The 17171-nt window shown below is 38.9% G+C and overlaps 1 protein-coding gene across 29 annotated transcripts in view; it reads left to right on the forward strand.

Annotated features, from left to right (window-relative positions):
- Positions 1 to 17171, forward strand: part of CLASP1 (cytoplasmic linker associated protein 1) — a 294473-nt gene that overhangs the window by 207429 nt on the left and 69873 nt on the right. For 13 of the 29 annotated variants that reach the window (XM_037849465.1, XM_037849473.1, XM_037849469.1 and 10 more), the window contains 4 exons: positions 3555 to 3662; positions 6264 to 6290; positions 8003 to 8170; positions 13714 to 13821. In XM_037849465.1, the coding sequence (XP_037705393.1) occupies positions 3555 to 3662; positions 6264 to 6290; positions 8003 to 8170; positions 13714 to 13821 (411 nt within the window). The remainder of the gene's footprint in view (positions 1 to 3554; positions 3663 to 6263; positions 6291 to 8002; positions 8171 to 13713; positions 13822 to 17171) is intronic. The other 16 variants (XM_037849478.1, XM_037849481.1, XM_037849480.1 and 13 more) reach the window with 3 other exon arrangements.

The raw sequence follows: 17171 nt of genomic DNA on the forward strand, positions 1-17171 counted from the left end.
GACTATGTCTAAACTCATTTTATAAAATAACAATATCTTGGTTCCAAAATCAGTACAGGGAATATTAGTACAAGGAAGATAAGGCAGTTCTCATTCATGATTATAAATAGACGTGTAAATCTAAAATAAAACATTAACATGAGATCCAGTGCTAAACTTTTTAAAAAGTGACACATTATGTTGAACTGTATATCAACCCTTGTGGGATGCAGCAAAAGCAATTCTTAGAGGGAAATTCATAGCTTTAAGTTTGGTTAGAGGAGAGATTGAAATTAGGACTAGGTTTCCAATTTGTTAGAAAGAGAGCAGAATAAACTCCAAGAAGGAAATAACAAAGACAAGATTAAAAATTAACAAAGTAGGAAATAAACATTCACTAGAGAGAATTAAGAAATATAAAATAAAGTAGGCAAACTTTTGAAAAAGGTTCATTGAAATAGAGAAAAGGAATAGATAGCTTAGGAAAGAAAAAGTGGACATAACTCTGGGTGCAATAGAACTTTAAAAGTTAATCATAAAATTGTAACAACTTTATGTAAAAAATTTAAAAACAAATTGGACAAAAACAAAACAATTGGACAAATTTCAAGAAAAATATTGGTTTCCAAAATTGACTCAAAAAATTTGGGTAGTCTTATAATTATTAAATAATTTGAATCAGTACTTAAAACTCCATCTCTTCCTCCCCTAAAAAACATAATTAAAATGGAAAAGGTACCCCCAGAAATCCCTACCAGACTCAAATGGTTATGAATACAAGTTGCATCAAGCATGAGATAGTTCTGCTCTTAAATAAATCCAGAGACTAGGAAGAAAAAGGAATACTTTTCTCAGTAGTTTTATGATGCTGATTTAACCTTAGTACAATAAACAGATAAATTACAATACAGATATCCTGTGCATTTGTATGTGTACATCATGACCATGTGCATTTGGCCCAGGTTTAATACTAAAAAATTTATTCATGTAGTTGAACGCATTGATGGATTAACGGAGAAAAACCCTTTTATTGCAAAACATGCAGACAGAGCATCCAAAAATTCAGCATATATGACAAAAACTCGTATCACTAGCAATAAAAATGAATTTCTTTAACTTTTTAAAATATGCCTATTGCAAAATTCCAGAAGCATTTTTTAAAAGCTGGCATTAGGCAAGGATGCCTCCTTGCTGCTTCTGTTTAGCATTATACTAGAGGTCCAAGACAACAAAATACAGGCAGAAATGAAGGTAAAAGATTTGAAGGGAAGAAACAGAATTCTTATTTGTAGATGATATGGTTCTCTGTTTAAATGACCCCAAATAATCTATATGCAAATTAGTAGAATTAATATAAGTTTAGCACAGTTCCTAGAGATAAGATCAACTGTAAAAATTAATTATACCATCTAATAACAAGTTAGAAAATATAATTTAATAATGTATTATATCTAATAAAAATAAAGCACCTTTGAATACATAGAAATTAAGAATTTTGGAAAAAATTGTAAAACTTTATCAAAAGAAGAAAATGTAATAAATGGAGAAAATATTAGTGAATGGGAAGATCAGTATCATAAAGTCTAGTCTCCCCAAATTAATCCAAAAATTCTGTGTAATGCTAGTCACCGTTTCAACAGGTCTTCTCATTGGATGTTGATACGCATATGGAAGAGGGCAAAGGGCACAGTCATGACAGCTTTAGGGAAGAGGCAAAGTGGATTGATTGGCCCTAACAATTAGCAAGTTTTTTTCCAAAGCTGAGCACAGCATCGTGATGTTGCACAGGTAGGGCGTGTCGGCCAGTGGGGCAGACTGGACGGGTGAGAAATAGATCGTACATACATGAGGACTTGGTAAAGACAGGGAAGGCGCTGCAGATTAATAATAAGAAATCATTAAATTTGTTATGGGGAACATAAAAGGCAGCTGCACTTCACAACATTAACAAAAATCAGTTTCCACAGGTGACCTCACAAATAAATGCTGAGCAAAACAAAGTTTTAGAAAAAGATAACTTACGACTTCTGAAATTTTCAAACATGCAAAACAATGCTGCATATCACCTGGGTTTGCATGTATATTTATTAAAAATGTAAAGAAATATTAGAAGAAGATGAATACTGGATTTCTAACCATGTCACCAATTGTTGGAGGAAGGTTGACAGTAGAGGGGAGGTCACAAAGAGGGTTTTTAGTTTTTAAACTGAGCGGCTTTAGATGTTCATTTTAAAAATCTTTCTGTTACCTAAATATTTCATAAGTTTAAAGTGAGAAGGCAAATCCGATTGTTTTTTCCATGTTTGTATTACCCTGCTGGCTGCATTGATTTGGCTTGGTGACTCCCTTAGGAGAGTCCTAGGCCAGCCTGCCAGGCAGCATGACCTTGGACAAATGAATTCATAGCCCCACTTTTCTGTTTCCTCATCCATACAATGGATTAATTACTTCATAATGATGGGAGGATCCCAAGTTGACCTTTTAGTATAGTGCATGGCATAGCTTTAATATTAGTATAGTTTGGACATAAGTCTTCACTGAAAAGAAACGGAGTAAAAGTCATTGCTTCTTCCTAGTTTATTATTATCATTATTATTTAATTCTGTGCTTTCTTTTTACTGCTCCTTACCTCCCTTTCTTGTCTCTTTCAAGCCTTGGGATTTGTTTTTCTGCATTAGTTTTCTATAAACTTTCTCATATGATGGGATGGAAGTGCTTTTGAACAATATAAAAAGTCAATGGGAGTTCGAATTGGTTCCTTTTTCATTGTCACATATGCTATTTTGATTGAATTTATGGCAGGAGAGGCATTTTGTGCTGCCTTTAAACCAATGAGGCCCTGTATTTTAAAACAAGTGTAACCCCCAGTCACACAGGTCTGATTGCCAATAATTTTGCATTTCTGAATTCATTTTAATTTTAATAGTTTCTCAGTTTATTACATGGGGATAACAGTTTGCCTTAATTGTACTGGCAAATTTTTTCCATAAAGGCCTACAACCAAGGAATTCTCTTTAGACCAGCATTTCTCGGGGTGCTCTAAATTCCAAGTCTTTTTGATCTTCATCTTTTATAGCTTAGGAACTTATTGATATGCATCTTTAAAGTAGAAGTTTAATGCTACATACAAAATACTTTATTCTACAGGTAGCACTAGCTTTCATTGACTGCTGAGTTAAGGTTTTATATGGGTTTACTCTTTTTTTTTTTTTTTTTAAACAGTATTTTTCTTTTCCTTTTTTCTGTGTTTGGAAATGCAACAGATATATAGACAACAAAAAAGAGAGAGAAGGCATCTAAAAAAGTTGTCAAAAAGTTCTGATTCAGAACTATCACATGCTGGAATAATTGGAACACCCGCGCCGGCAGGTCCGTTATAGCCGACTCAGGAGTCGCTGCTGCGTCTGTGTGCGCAGTGTATGCACGTGTGCGCGCAGGGCGACGTGTCGGGACCAAACTCTCCTGCCCCGTAGCTGGCTCCACAGTTCCCCCTGCTCACGGTGTGGGTCGTTCGCTCGTGTGGATGGCACTTGTTTTGAAACCGTCACGGAAACGCTGCTTTGCTCCATCCGCAGGTCGGATCCGCACGAGACGGCAGAGCTCCGGGAGCACGTCCAGTGTGGCCGCCACACCTTCCGACAGCCGGGGCCGCAGCCGCGCCAAAGTGGTTTCCCAGTCGCAGCGTAAGGAGCACACTGCTCGCCCTCAGTTACTCTAGGTTGCCCAGCAGTCCATGCTGCAGTGCAGAAGTCATGGCATGGAGCTTAGTCGTTACTCTTTAAAGAATTAAGGTGTATATCGTACATTGTCTGCAGCGGAAAATCCTGGTTTTGTAGTGCTGAGATATTGTGAGTGTTCCTCACATAAGCTGACAAAATGGAGTATGGCAGGCGTACCTGTCTCTTTTCCAGGGGATTTTAATTTTGTATCATAAGCACTAAACAAACATTAAAATGTAGTTTCTCTCCCTCTCAAGCCTCTCAGAGAAAATATGTTTGGACCATCACCCATTTTTTTCCCAGTAAGGAATCCCTGTGATGTAACTTAAGAGCAGTACCTGTCAATGCCGAGTTTGGTTTCCAGTGGTAATGAGTAAATCCATTCAAAGCTCTGCCCCTTTAACCCTCTGTCCTAACAGTCGCAGCCTGCTCCTCCTCTCTTGCCAGTGTGGACTTTTGCTTTTCCCAGCCGCCCTTGCTTCCGTTACTGCTTCTCTGTGTATGTTAAGCCAAGTGGATGCTTCATTAGCGTTGGCGGTGAAAGCAGCCGTAGCTGAACGATCATACTGATCAGTCTTAGCACCCAGCCACTGTGTCAGACTTTGCAGCTGCACGGAACTCTGAATACTCTGCTCCCTCTCTCTGCCTGTAGAGTAGAGCGGGTTATCAGAGTTGTCGTGGGCAGGGTAAGGGAAGGCAGAGGCTCCCCTGCCACTGGAGCTGCACGTGTCCCCAACTTCTCAGCGCAGCCCTCCTCGGCCGGCTGACGTCTGCCTCCCTGGGCCCAGGAGCACTCGGGCTGCAGCCAGACCTTAAGTTCAGCTCCTTCTGAATTTGGGGACTTTTCCATGTCTAGTCCTCATCTTAAACAGGCACATATCCTTTCTGAAAAGAAAAGGGAAGGTCAGCCGAATTGCTGCTGTCCCGTTTTGTGGGACAGGTTGTATTGGATAGGGTGATATCCCAAAAGCATGGGCTCCGGTGTCCGGCAGACCTCCAGTGTGAGGATGGGCTAGTCTTTTAACCTTTCTGGGCCCTTCCTTCGCTGTCTGTAAAATGGGTGATAGTGTGTCCCCTCTCAGAGGGCTGTCATGAAGATTTAATGAAAAACGAGCACCTAGCATGTATGGACAGTCAGTACGCTGAAGCAAGTTTTAGAGCCATAGTTGCCCAGCTCTGCAGACTCCTGTCACAGCTGAGGTTGCACAGCCTTAACATTTCCTCCTTTATTTCTCTCTGTTTCAGCAAGTCCAAGAAGGAAGGCTGAGGGATGTAAAGATGGACGAGGACAGGTAGAAATGTAGGGTAAGGATTAGAAAGATGGGCAAGGTTAGATGGATCTGTTCCCTGTTGAACTCACTGGGGTTTTCATTCAGGACCAGTAGCATCTGTAGCCCAGAAGCTTCTATCTTGGGGACAGCATCCTGGCTTTAGTTACTCTGTGGAGCCCTGGGGACGCCAGGAATCCCAGGGATATAACACTCTCTGGTCGTGACCTGGTAAATACGGGTCAGATCTTATTTAAAAAAAAAAAAAAATCTTGACAAAAAGTGTTCAAGACTCAATACACAAAGGCCACTCATCAAAATGAGTCAGGTAATAAATGTCTGATCCTTTAGCTGTGCAGGGTTGCCTCTTTCTGGGTGGGATGAGGAGAGCACTTGACATTTCTTATTGTTGACTGTATCTTGGTTTTGGCTTTGGCCTCTGTGGGGTTCCCAGCTAGCCAGGTCAGGGCTGTGCTTCTTTCTTTATGTTGCAGGTTTGCAAATCCATGCATAGGGAGACATGAGGATTAAAGTTCCTTCTGGATTGTTGGGGGGAGTGTGGTGATAAAGCCCTCACTCTTCAGTCGTATAAAAAGACTGCACCCGGCCTTGAGGTCCTCAAACCAAACACCAGCAGAAATGGCCATTAAGGCTGGATCTAAAGCTGATGATATAAATTATTTTTAAAATTATTTTGATAAGAACTAAATGTAAGCAAATTAATGTACATGAGAAATTTAGAGATACCAGAATTCATCGTCTCAGTCTAAGTAGATTTCATTAACATTAGGTGTAGGACCCTTAAGGGGACATATTTTAAATACTGGAAGATCAGAGAAAGGCATAGGATGTCCAGATATAACTAGTTAACAGTGATTTTGTTGATGCTCGTTGAGCACTTACTCTGTGGTAGGCCCTGCTTGGGGCTAGTGATACAGGGAGAGTGAGAACTGACCCCTTGCCCCAGGCTGCCCCTAGCTGGAGAGCAGGGGTGATCCCGGAGGGCAGGGTGCTTGTCTTACCCTTCTCTGCATCTCCTAAGCCTAGCACATTGTAGGTTCTGAAAAAGTGTCTCTTCAACAGATCTAAGATAAATGCTACTATAGCTTGAAAAATAGAAGATAAACATTAAGTACACAAAAGTAGGTGGAGAAACAAGTCCTAGGAAAAAAAACAGCTGTTTTGCTAATGTTTGTGAACAAAACATTCGTGCTGTGTTGCATGCTGACCTTCTGTATTGTCTTATTGTCTTTTAATCCACTTTTTGCCTGTCCTTTGGTCTGCTCTCATAATCAAGGATCCAGATCTGCTAATCCTGCTGGTGGTAAGACATTTCTCTTCTTGCTTTTTTTGTTGTTGTTGCGTTCTCCCTTAGCCCAAATTCCTTGCACATATTAATTTTTCTCTTTATTGTGAGCTTAGTTAATCTTTCTGCATTTTTCTGTATGTTCAAATTAGAGTTTGAAATGGATTTCTTTTCCCTTAGTGTTGTATAGCTTAATTCTTTATTTGTGTGCAGTGACACTCAAATTTAAGGGCAAAATTAATAGATCCTAAGACGGAGTCTTCATGGTAATGTACATTGGTGCCTTTTACAATGACTTTGACTTTAAATTGCAGTTAAATCATTACAAAGTATTAATTTTTATGAATAGTCACCCAAGTGATTGATTTGAATGATGATGATAGTTTTTAATATACACACACACAATTTCCAGGTAAGTGTTCTTTCAAAAGTTTTTCCTCTGGGTCATTCTTTTCTGGCACAGAATGATGTGTACTTGACATTTTAGGTTTTTATTGCCTTTTTTACTCAGGAAGATCTGATCTGTCAAAGTACATGACTGCCGTTCTGGTGTATTGCTGTGATGCTTAAAATTTTGCTGCTTTCTATGAGAAGTTTGTTCCATAAGACATGGTTATATAGGTATCTAGTCACTTAGCCATAATAAAAATTATCAGCCATATCTTTTTGTTTCAATTTTATTTCATACTTCTCAGGAAATATGGTCTATGAGGTTTCTGAGCTTTCCTTTAGGCTCAGTACACATTGGTGTTTGAAATATTCATATTTGAAAGGTGAAAGAATGTGTATTCTATTTATTGGGATATGTATGTGTAGTGTGTGTGTGTCATTTATATATATGTAAGTACTGACATATAAGTGTATCATTCATAGATATATAAAAGTGCTGACATAATCTGAGCATCTCTGTCTTTTAATAGATGAATGTAACCCAGGCACACTTTTTTCTTTAAGCTTTTTATTTTGAAATAATTCCAACTTGCAGTACAGTTGTAAGAATAATACAAGCAGCATATAGATAACACCAGCATAACCCTGCCAGACACCCAGAATCACCACTTTTAACATTTTGCACTTTTGCTGTATCATTTTATTTACCTGCCTATTTATGTACCTATCTGTTTATATGTTTATCAATTTTCTAAACATTTGAGAGTGAGTTATATATATCATGCCCAGCCACATTTTCACATTATATTCTGATTACCGATATGTTTGGGCTTATTCCTACAATATTATTCTGTGCTTTTTATTTATCATCTTTCTAGTTATTTCACCACCACCCTCAACCACTTTTTATTCCTTCTGTTAATTAGTGTAGTTTTCTTGGTTGCATTTTCCTTCTGTAATGGGTAAGAAATTATCTGTTACATTTTTATTTCTCTCCTTCCAGCAGTAACTCTTAAAATTTTTACCATATCAACTCTTTTGTAGAATCAACAAAGAAAATAATGTTGTACGTACTTGCAGAGATTTGCTGTGGGTCGGGGGGCTGCTCTTTCAAATCAAATGCATTCATTTTTCTGCACTCCACCAGTAATTCTTCTGTGTATCCACAGTATTCTTTTATGGCCCCACATCTTTTTAAGATTAATACGACCACCAATTAATAAGCTACAAAATTCTCTTAGAATTTGATCCAAATTAATATGTAAAATGGCTTCTGAAATCTTTGTAGCTTATTCCATGATTTACATCCATTACTCGTTTTCGTTTTGCTTCATTTTTAGCTGGCAGCCGATCGAGTTCCCCAGGGAAGTTGCTGGGAAGTGGTTACGGTGGACTCGCTGGGGGTTCCTCAAGAGGCCCACCCGCGACACCCTCTTCAGAGAAACGGAGCAAGATTCCCAGGAGTCAGGGATGTAGCCGAGAAACGAGTCCAAACCGAATAGGATTAGGTAAGGATTCTCGAAGACCCTGGAGCCCCATTCCCTACTGGGTCATGATCTTGATTATGTTCTAAAGACTGTCTCTAACGTACAAAGTAGAGATTTGGTTTTGGACTGAGGATATCACTTTGCCTGCGTTAAAAAGACATTTCCATCTGTGCTTCATACAGATTATGGCATGTTGGGGTTTCACTTAGAATAAAAAATGTGGGGGCTTACTGTTCAAATCCATGGGAAGGCATTACATCATTGAAGGTTTTGACATTTTACAGTCATTTTGCAAATCATCAGACTCAGGGAAATGGGCAGGCTCCCCTCAGCCACCCACCCCCTACTCCCACCCCCGCCTCACAATTCGAAGTAATGCTGTTTTTCATTTTCCTTATGCTAATTAGCACTAAGTAGCCATTAACCTATAAAAGTTTTCAAAAGCCATTTTGCAGTATTCGTATTTATTTTGATAGCTTCTCTAGCTTAATTAGTGATATTTATGGTCAGAGACTATATATAGTTAATTTTGACAGAATTTTATTCAAACTTGAAAGCTAAGAATAGATGAAAACCAAACATATACTATTTATTTTTGTGTTTTAGGATTTAATTTCTTTGAAATAGCTATTTCAGCAGCTTAAAGACCTTTTGACTCTTAAAATTCATATGCTCCCTTTTAGATATAAAAGTTAGAAATCTTTTGGTAATATTCTATGAAAAAACTAAGTTCTTACTCCTTTTCTTTATCTACTGTCTAAGGGTAAAGACCTATTAATGTAAAATCAGAGTACTGTGTTCTTAAGTCCTGTTGGTTTATCTTTCTCCTTTATTCATTTATCTCCTCAACAAATTTTGCTGGAATGTTTGCTCTGATGTGCCAGACACTTTGTTAGGCCTTAGAATTATAAGATGCATGAAAAAGATTTAGCTTCTGACTTCAAAGAGCTCATGGTCTCTTGGGGAAAGATGAAATTACAAGACATTATGACAGTGCTCTGACAGGCCATGTGCTCTGGCTCCATAAGAAAGAGCATCTTAGGGTCCCGGTTGGGGGGGGGGGGGGGACAAGAGGGGAAAGGTGTTCTAGGGGAGGGAGGCGCATGTACAGAAACCACCAGGTGAGGGGGAGCATCGTGGGAACCACAAGTAATTCATTTGGCTCCAGCAAAGGAGATTCATCAGTGAGGATGGAGATGAGGGTGAGGGGTTAGGGGGTCCAGCCTAGGAAGGCCCTCAGGTTTGAGAGGCAGGTGAGGAGCGATGGAGGCTCCTGCCCCAAGAGAAGGCAGGGGCACATACTTAAGAAGTAGAATAAATGGATTTGGTTTGAACTGACATTTCCACAGGAAGTAAAAAAAATAAATAAAAAAAAACCCACCAAGCTGCGGTTTTGTTAATGCCACGTGATGCGAAATTTTCTGTGGTAATTATGTAACACGGTCCCGAGCTGACCAATTATTTGGGTATTAATGAAGATGCAACCAGAGAAAATATCATGACCGGGAATATCTCAGTGTCATATCTGATGCTGTAACATTGCTGTGTTCAGGTCTGGTTCTATTTGGAAAATGCGTTTGATTTCAAATCTAGTCTTGAGGTTTCAGCTATTTGTGAGGTTTCAACTATCCTTTTTATATAGTTAATAAAGTTTATAGGGTGTCTGTTTGTAATCCATGTTAGTTTCATGCTTTAGAAAAGACTTTTCTTTTTAGGGATTTTGCTTTTAATATTTATTAAGATGCTGTTTATGCTTTCTTCAATTTGGGAAAAAAACAAACCTCAATTAGCTAAAGAACCTAAGACCTGGGATTCCACAGTCTTAATTACGAATTTTGTGTTGTACATGGTTGACAAAAGCATTTTATAAGCTTTTCTAGGAGGTATTATGGAACATCAGTAAGAACTAAGTAGGAGCCCATTCCCTTCCAAGAAGTTCTTAATTGGAGCATTATATTTGAAGAAAATTATTTCCTTGATGCTCATTAAAGGGTTTACTTATATGTGAAGCTATGAAGTCACCCATGCCCTTCTGATTAAAGAAGATAGTTTGTTGAAGTTTCTGCATGTATAGGAATACACACATACAAAGGAAAATATACGAATAAAATATATTTTTACACTCTTTATTCCTAGAGTATTGCTTAGAGATTCCATTTTACAGGACATCATATATAAGTTGATGTTTTTTAGTTATAGATTGTATGCTGGTGGGATCATTTACTATATATTAGAGGTATTCCCATCTGTCCAAACTTTTGGTTTATTACATAGCAAGTTAAAAAATAATTATTCAAAAAAGGAGGGGCATCTTTTAAAAATACTTTTCTGTATACCCCACACCATTTAATTCAACAGTTTCATTGATAACTTAGGTAAAGCTTGGAATTTGCATTGTGAATAAATTCTGGTTATCTACCCATTATGTTTGGTTCACCGATGCCTTTTTCGTTGGTTGAAATTATTTTCCTTAACTGCTTTTTCTTTTCCCATTTGTGATGTAAAAAAATAATGGCAGGGTTCTTCTTTACCTTTTAAGATTTTTAAAGCAAGACAGGGTGTAATTCCTGTTGGATGACCCAAAATCAGAATATAACCTAGCTACTCTGTTTTTTCTTGGCAGTTTATTCCTTCATCAGCTGTCCAAACAAGTATATAATATAATGTATTTGTGAGTTCTTTTAGTTTTTGTGTGTTTTATTCTGTTTTTCACAGATAATGAAGTCATCTATAGCAATTACATTTTGGAAGTTTTTTTAGCTCTGCCTTTTGTTTCCTTCTTCTCTCACCCATTTCTTGAAAAGGTCATAAAAAAGGCATTGACATTTTTGCAGATTGTATACTATGAATATGCATTTAAATGTTTTCAGATTTTCTGGCTAAAGTATTTTGAAAGAGCTAGAAATTAATAATATTCCAATTCAATTGTGATATTAGACTATTATATGCAAGACATTGAGAGAGGTGTTTTGTGTCCTTAACTTCTGGAAGTTTTGATTGATCCTTCTCTGCTTCTGCTTTGATATGAGTTTCTGTAGGATCCAGGTTACCGAATCTTTCCCTGAAGACAAAAGTCAGGAACACCACTGAAACACCGTAAAGGCAGAATAGAGGGTCTCTCAAGAAATGAAAACCAGTCAGATGGCTTTTCAGGGTTTCCCAGTATTTCATGTAAGCACAACAGTCAAGAGCTACCTAGGAACACTGCTGTTAGAAAGTTCAAATGACAAGTGTGTTTCCATTGTTTCCTTCTCTTCTGTTATGTCTTCTCCTTCCTAACATATTCCCACATGGACTGTTTAGTTTGGGCACCTACTAAAGACACAAGTTGGTTTTTCATAGTGTTTTCCTGTTTTTACCACCTTGTTAATTAGTCTTAATTATGCTCATTATACTTACTATATTACATTATACTTATTATATATTACATGCTTTTATTATATTACCATCATACTTATTTTAAATCCTCTTTGTAGCTTAGTCTCTGGAAGTGATGTTATAAGTAAGCAGCTGTTTTTCCTCTTGTGTTTTAAATTATCCAGCAGTTGAACTGTTGATGTCGCCACTAGATGTTCTTTAACGAGGTTTGGGGCCACTGTTGGGCAGGTTTTCACAAAACTTTAAACAAAAAGAATTCTTTTTCTGTGTGCTCCTCCTACCTATGTGTTAAGGGAGCCAGTCAGCACGAATGGGTGAATGCACTCTTTCTCTGAAATACCAGGAGGGTGGACTTTAAGAATTTGTACATCTTGTTATTTAAGATCAGATCTGCTTCTCCCTGTGCAGTTGTTTCCTTGTCCTCACAAAGCAGGCTAAGCCCAGAGAGAGAGGAACCCAGAAATCCTTATAGACCTACATTATCTTACAGTACCCTTGTCATTTAAATGACGGCACTCTTACCTGTTCCTGATTGTCCTCAGGAGAATCTAAGTGACAACCTAGTGAGTTAGCTTGGAACTGGAGAGGGCAGTTCCTAACTTAGAATGTGATATTTATCCTCTAAGGATGAGAAATTTTGCTTCTTCAGTTCCAGGAAATTCCTCACATACTAGTGGTGTCAGTAGATATTCCTTAGTTTTTTAAGCATTTAGTTTAGCAACTGCTGCTTTTGCCCTCATTGAAGGAGCTGTTTAAAAGGTTACCAAGAATTGCTGATTGTCACTGCTATTTATGAAAACTCAGTCCCTCCCTGTCATGATGTCAAAATGAAGGAGAATTTGGGAGTTTCTAGAGAATCCTAAATGAAGCCCTGATTTGACAGACTGCTCAGACTGCATTCCTGTGCCTGACCTTTTCTTGCCAAGGCAGACCCAAGCCTTGGAACATCACTTTAACACACCTTTCAGATGCAATTCAACTCCAGCACTGAGCAGCTGAGCACAACAGGAAGTTGGTTTGGTGTTTCACTTCCTCCTCCTCCTTTATCAGGGACTTTCATGATTCTGTTTTGTAAAACATTCTTACTGCAATTTGGCCATACAATAAAATCTACCTTTGCTCTGAAATAGTAGGGCATGCTCATTGCGACATAGAAAACTTGGTTGTGTTTGCATCAGTGAATCAAGTTTATTTTTTCCAAAATTTCTGAGAAAAACATTACTATCAGGTTCCAGATATTCAGAGTCATTTCCAAGTATTTTACCAGCAATGTAATTTCTTTTTTCTTAAATTAAATTGAAAAACAAAACTGTCATGCTCTTTTTCTGAGCTTCACTGCCTCAGTGTTTCATAAAGTGAGAATAATAAACTTTATGCACACATAATTCTAAAGCAATTGGCTGTCCTTAGGGCAGTAGAAGGGTCTTTTAACACAAATGTTGGGATTATCAGTCCATCCACGTGCCGTAGACTCAAACTTAAGGCTGATTTAGTGAAAATTCTTAAGTATGGTCCAGAGGCAAATCTTTTTGGATTCCCTTGGACTAGACGGGGTTTGATGTTTGACCAGTAACTGAAGGGTTAGCCATTCTGACTTTACATCTGTTGGTCTGAATAGTAAGTGTGTTTAGATATTTTAAATTGTTCGAAATGGTGAAGTTCTCTAGTTGTATTGGCCGATATGACTTCTCTTTGTAAAGAAGGACAGATGGGAGAAGTGAACCTTCTTCCTTTTAATTAGGTAAGTTCATGAATTTTAATGACTGGAGCAGTTATTCTGTCAGTATTTTAATCGAGATTAAATTCTCTTTCTAAGAATTAAGGGCATATGAAAACAGCTTTTGTCTTATGTCCTCTTATAGAGAAGTTTGCTAAAGCCATTAAAAACTGATCAATTCTAAAAGGCTTTGGTCTGTTATTTTCCAATGCCAGTTTGTTCTTTGGAAAGATATCATTTCTTATATTTAGATGTCATTTCACCCTCACACTAAAATGGGCTGCTCTCCGAGGCAGTGAGCATACTCGGGTTTTTATCCAGACCCTCTCCTGTTGGCACGCCAGTCAGTGAGGTCCCAACACGGACAATGTCATAATTACATTAACGGATTGTGACTGACATTTTGTGAGTGTTGCTGTCTTCATTAAACTTGTTCACCTTCTCTGAAACCCCTCATGCTGCACGCTAGCACGGAGCAGCCGTATCCCTCGACCCAGCATGAGTCAGGGGTGCAGCCGCGATACGAGCCGTGAGAGCAGCCGAGACACGAGTCCCGCTCGGGGCTTCGCCCCGCTTGGTGAGTACACACAGGCGCTGACTCTCGGCGTGAGGCGTTCCTTGCCCTGCTCCACGTGCTTTTCCAAGACACTGCTTCCCCTGCTCTCCCGTCTCTGTGATCCTTTCTTCCTTCTTTCCTCTTCCTTAGTTGCCCCCTGTTGTTCCCCTTTGCATGCTTGAGTTTCGGCAGCTCCCAGTTTTCATATGTTAGAGGCCGAAGGCACCACTTCACTGTGCGCTGTTTTCCCATGTGACCTCTTGAGACACGTAAAGCCCATCTGCATGGGAATTTCTAACAAAAGGCAAAACTCAGCCAAGGTCAACTGCTACTTAACAGCAAAGTTAAAAAAAGTTAGCCTTTGCCATTGAGTGTCTCCAGTTTGTCTTTAATTTTACCAGACACCAGTCCATATGCAATTTAGCCCACAGAAGGAACACAAGTGTAATTATGACATCAAAGGGGCAAGGGCATTAATGTGTAAAGCGGTCTGCATGGAGAGGTTAGCCATGCCCTTATTCAGGAAGTCATTTGAAAGTTTCCTTCAGAGCAGTCTAAAAACAGCTTTTGACAAACTGCTTATATGTGCAACACAAATGTGAGACTTGATGACGTTATTAGTTATTCAGATACTTTCATTCTCCCTGGGGCCCAATAGGTTAATTTTTGCAGCATGATGCCATTCCAGGGCCAAAGCATTGCAACATTTGGATGTCATGGAGTGTTGTAAGTGGTGTGTCTGAGGCCACCGGCTGGGTGCCAGTTGGATTGCTCTCCCCGTTTCTTTCCTTGTTCTTGCAGAGTCAGAATTTGTATTTTAACAATTTCCAGCATTCAAGGGAAACAAGACAGAGAGGGAAAAATGTCGTTTACAGAATGTTATATATACCTTTCCTTTTTTAGTTTTAACAGTCCTCCCTTCCTTTAAAATGGACACATGATAAACCTTTTTATCTGATGCAAATTATTAATCTCCAAAGCCATCTATCAACACATACTGTTACAAAAAGAAGTGTTTTGTATACTTCAATAATCAAGTTTTAGTTCTTTGGCATAAGTGCTGTGCTAATGTGTATTTTTGTCTTGATAAGCGTAAAGAGTAGAAAGCATTATATAATGATTAGGCCAAGACCTGAAATTATGTGAACCTGTGTTATTTTGACTATGTTGTAATTAAGTAACTGATCTTTTAAATATAAAAATGTCACTACAGAGGAGGAATGTTAGATCAAAAGCACAAGGTCTTAATATTTGCTTCTGTCTAGCTCCTTCTAATGTCATACATGTCTTCTAAGATCCCCCTGCCCCCCCCCCCAATCCATAGCAATAATCTAATTCTAGGTATATTTCTTTATGACCCACTATACACTTTGAGGTTCTGAGAAGGAGTTAACAGATACAAAACCCATGAGAGAGTTAGATGGCTCACCTGGCCCAGTAAGAAGATGCCCCTGTGAGGTGAGCAGGAGCATCTGAGTTGGGGCGACTCGCCTGGCTCCCAGGAGCTCCTCATGCCCACCAGAAGCAGCAGATCAGAATTCTCCGTCAGGGAGGCGTGGCCATGGTGATGTTTCTTACTGAATGAACTAGAGATTTTTCCTTTTAAATTAAGGCGGTATATCTGTGTATTCTTACTCATTGTTTCACGTTCCAAACAGCCTATTATGTAAGCAAACAATTCATTCTGTTTATTGGTTATTTTGTCCCTTAGAGGCAATTCAGTGTTTTTATTTCCTACCTTAGGTGATCTGGAATTTTTGTAGTGTCCATGGAAGCAGCCTTTGCAATCCAGCATGTGCTCTCTGGAGCAGACAACGTGTGTGGATTCTTGAGGTCCTAATTGAACCCTGATTGATCTAGTCTGACTATATTTCATGTCTTTGGTTAAATGGATCTGCTTTTAATTGTCTTAGTGAGGACCCATGATATGGAAGTTTAGAATTGCTCCTACCAAGGCAGAAGATGCAAGTATAGATACTCCCCTTTCCCAACAAGCTTCAGCATCAGTGTGGATCTTTGGTTGAGATCATGGCCATCAGGGCTGAATTTTTATGTCTCGCCTCTTTCCCCCTTGGGTTACCTCTGCCCCTAAAACTTGCATCCAGCAAAAACAGCGGTGGTCTGGCATGCCCAGGCCCACTCCGAGCAGTCGGCAGGCTCACGCCCACGGGGTCTCTGTCCACCATCTGGGGCAGGTACTACAGGTGACAAGATAGAGGCTTCAAAAGGTTACACAGGTCCTCAAGGTCAGGTGTGGCGCATGTGGACGTCATTCTGATGATGCAGTGTCTTTCTTCTGTTCCTCAGAAATGTATTAAATGCTTTCCGTGAGGCCCCTCCAGGGCTAGACACGTAGAAAGGGCTCAAGACATGTTTCCAGGCTTGGAGTTGGGACCTGGGGACCCAAAGATAAGTGACAGAAGGTGGTTGTCCTCACAGGAGCTTGGCCATGCCCTCCCATCAGAGAATCTCTAACGTTTCCCTCTTTTTCTCATTTGTTTTAGGAACTGTTTCCCATCCCTTTTGCAAATTAGCAGGCTTGAATGCCCCTTTGAATCAACTTATATAGCCAACCTTCACTTTATTAAAAAGTGAATGAAAATGTTTCAGTGTATATGTTTTTAAGTTCACATTTTTTTCTTTTCTGTTAAGATTTTGTTTGTTTATTTGTTAGAGCAGTTGTAGGGTTACAGAAAAATCATGCAGAAAGTAGAGTTCCCATATATGCCCCTCCTTCTGCCACTTTTCCCTATTATAACATTTTGCATTTGTGTGGTACTTTTGTTACAGTGGATGAAATAATATTATGATTATACTGTTAACTATAGTCCATATGTTACATTAGGTTCATTCTTTGTGTTGTACAGTTCTGTGGGTTTTTTCGTTTTTATTTTTTTCTGGTAACATACATACAACCTGAAATTTCCCGTTTCATACACTTTCAGATATTCAGTTTCAGTGGTATTATGTACACAGTGTTGTGCTGTTGTCACCACCATCTGTTATCAAAACTTTCCCATCACCCCAGACAAACCAAGTATTAAGCCAATTAAGCATTAACTCCCCATTCCCTACCCCCACCTGGTGGCCCCAGGCAACCTATATTCAGTGAATTTTCTATGAATTTGCATATCCTAATTATTTCAGATAAGTGCGCATTTTTATGTAAGATTGTTTGGGACCATTTTAATGAAGTGAAGTCAAGGGCTTTTGTGTAAGTGGGTCCACCTGGGATTCCGTTGCTGGGTGTTGACTCGTTATGTGACCAATTCACTGTAGAATATTCTGTTGAAATAGAGCTAAAGGACAAATTTGTAAGGAACCTCAGGATCAGGTAGTGCTTAAAAGCTTTTTTCAATTTCAACTATTAA

Source organism: Choloepus didactylus, chromosome 9 (genome assembly GCF_015220235.1).
Source record: "Choloepus didactylus isolate mChoDid1 chromosome 9, mChoDid1.pri, whole genome shotgun sequence".
Classification (NCBI taxonomy): Eukaryota; Metazoa; Chordata; class Mammalia; order Pilosa; family Megalonychidae; genus Choloepus; species Choloepus didactylus.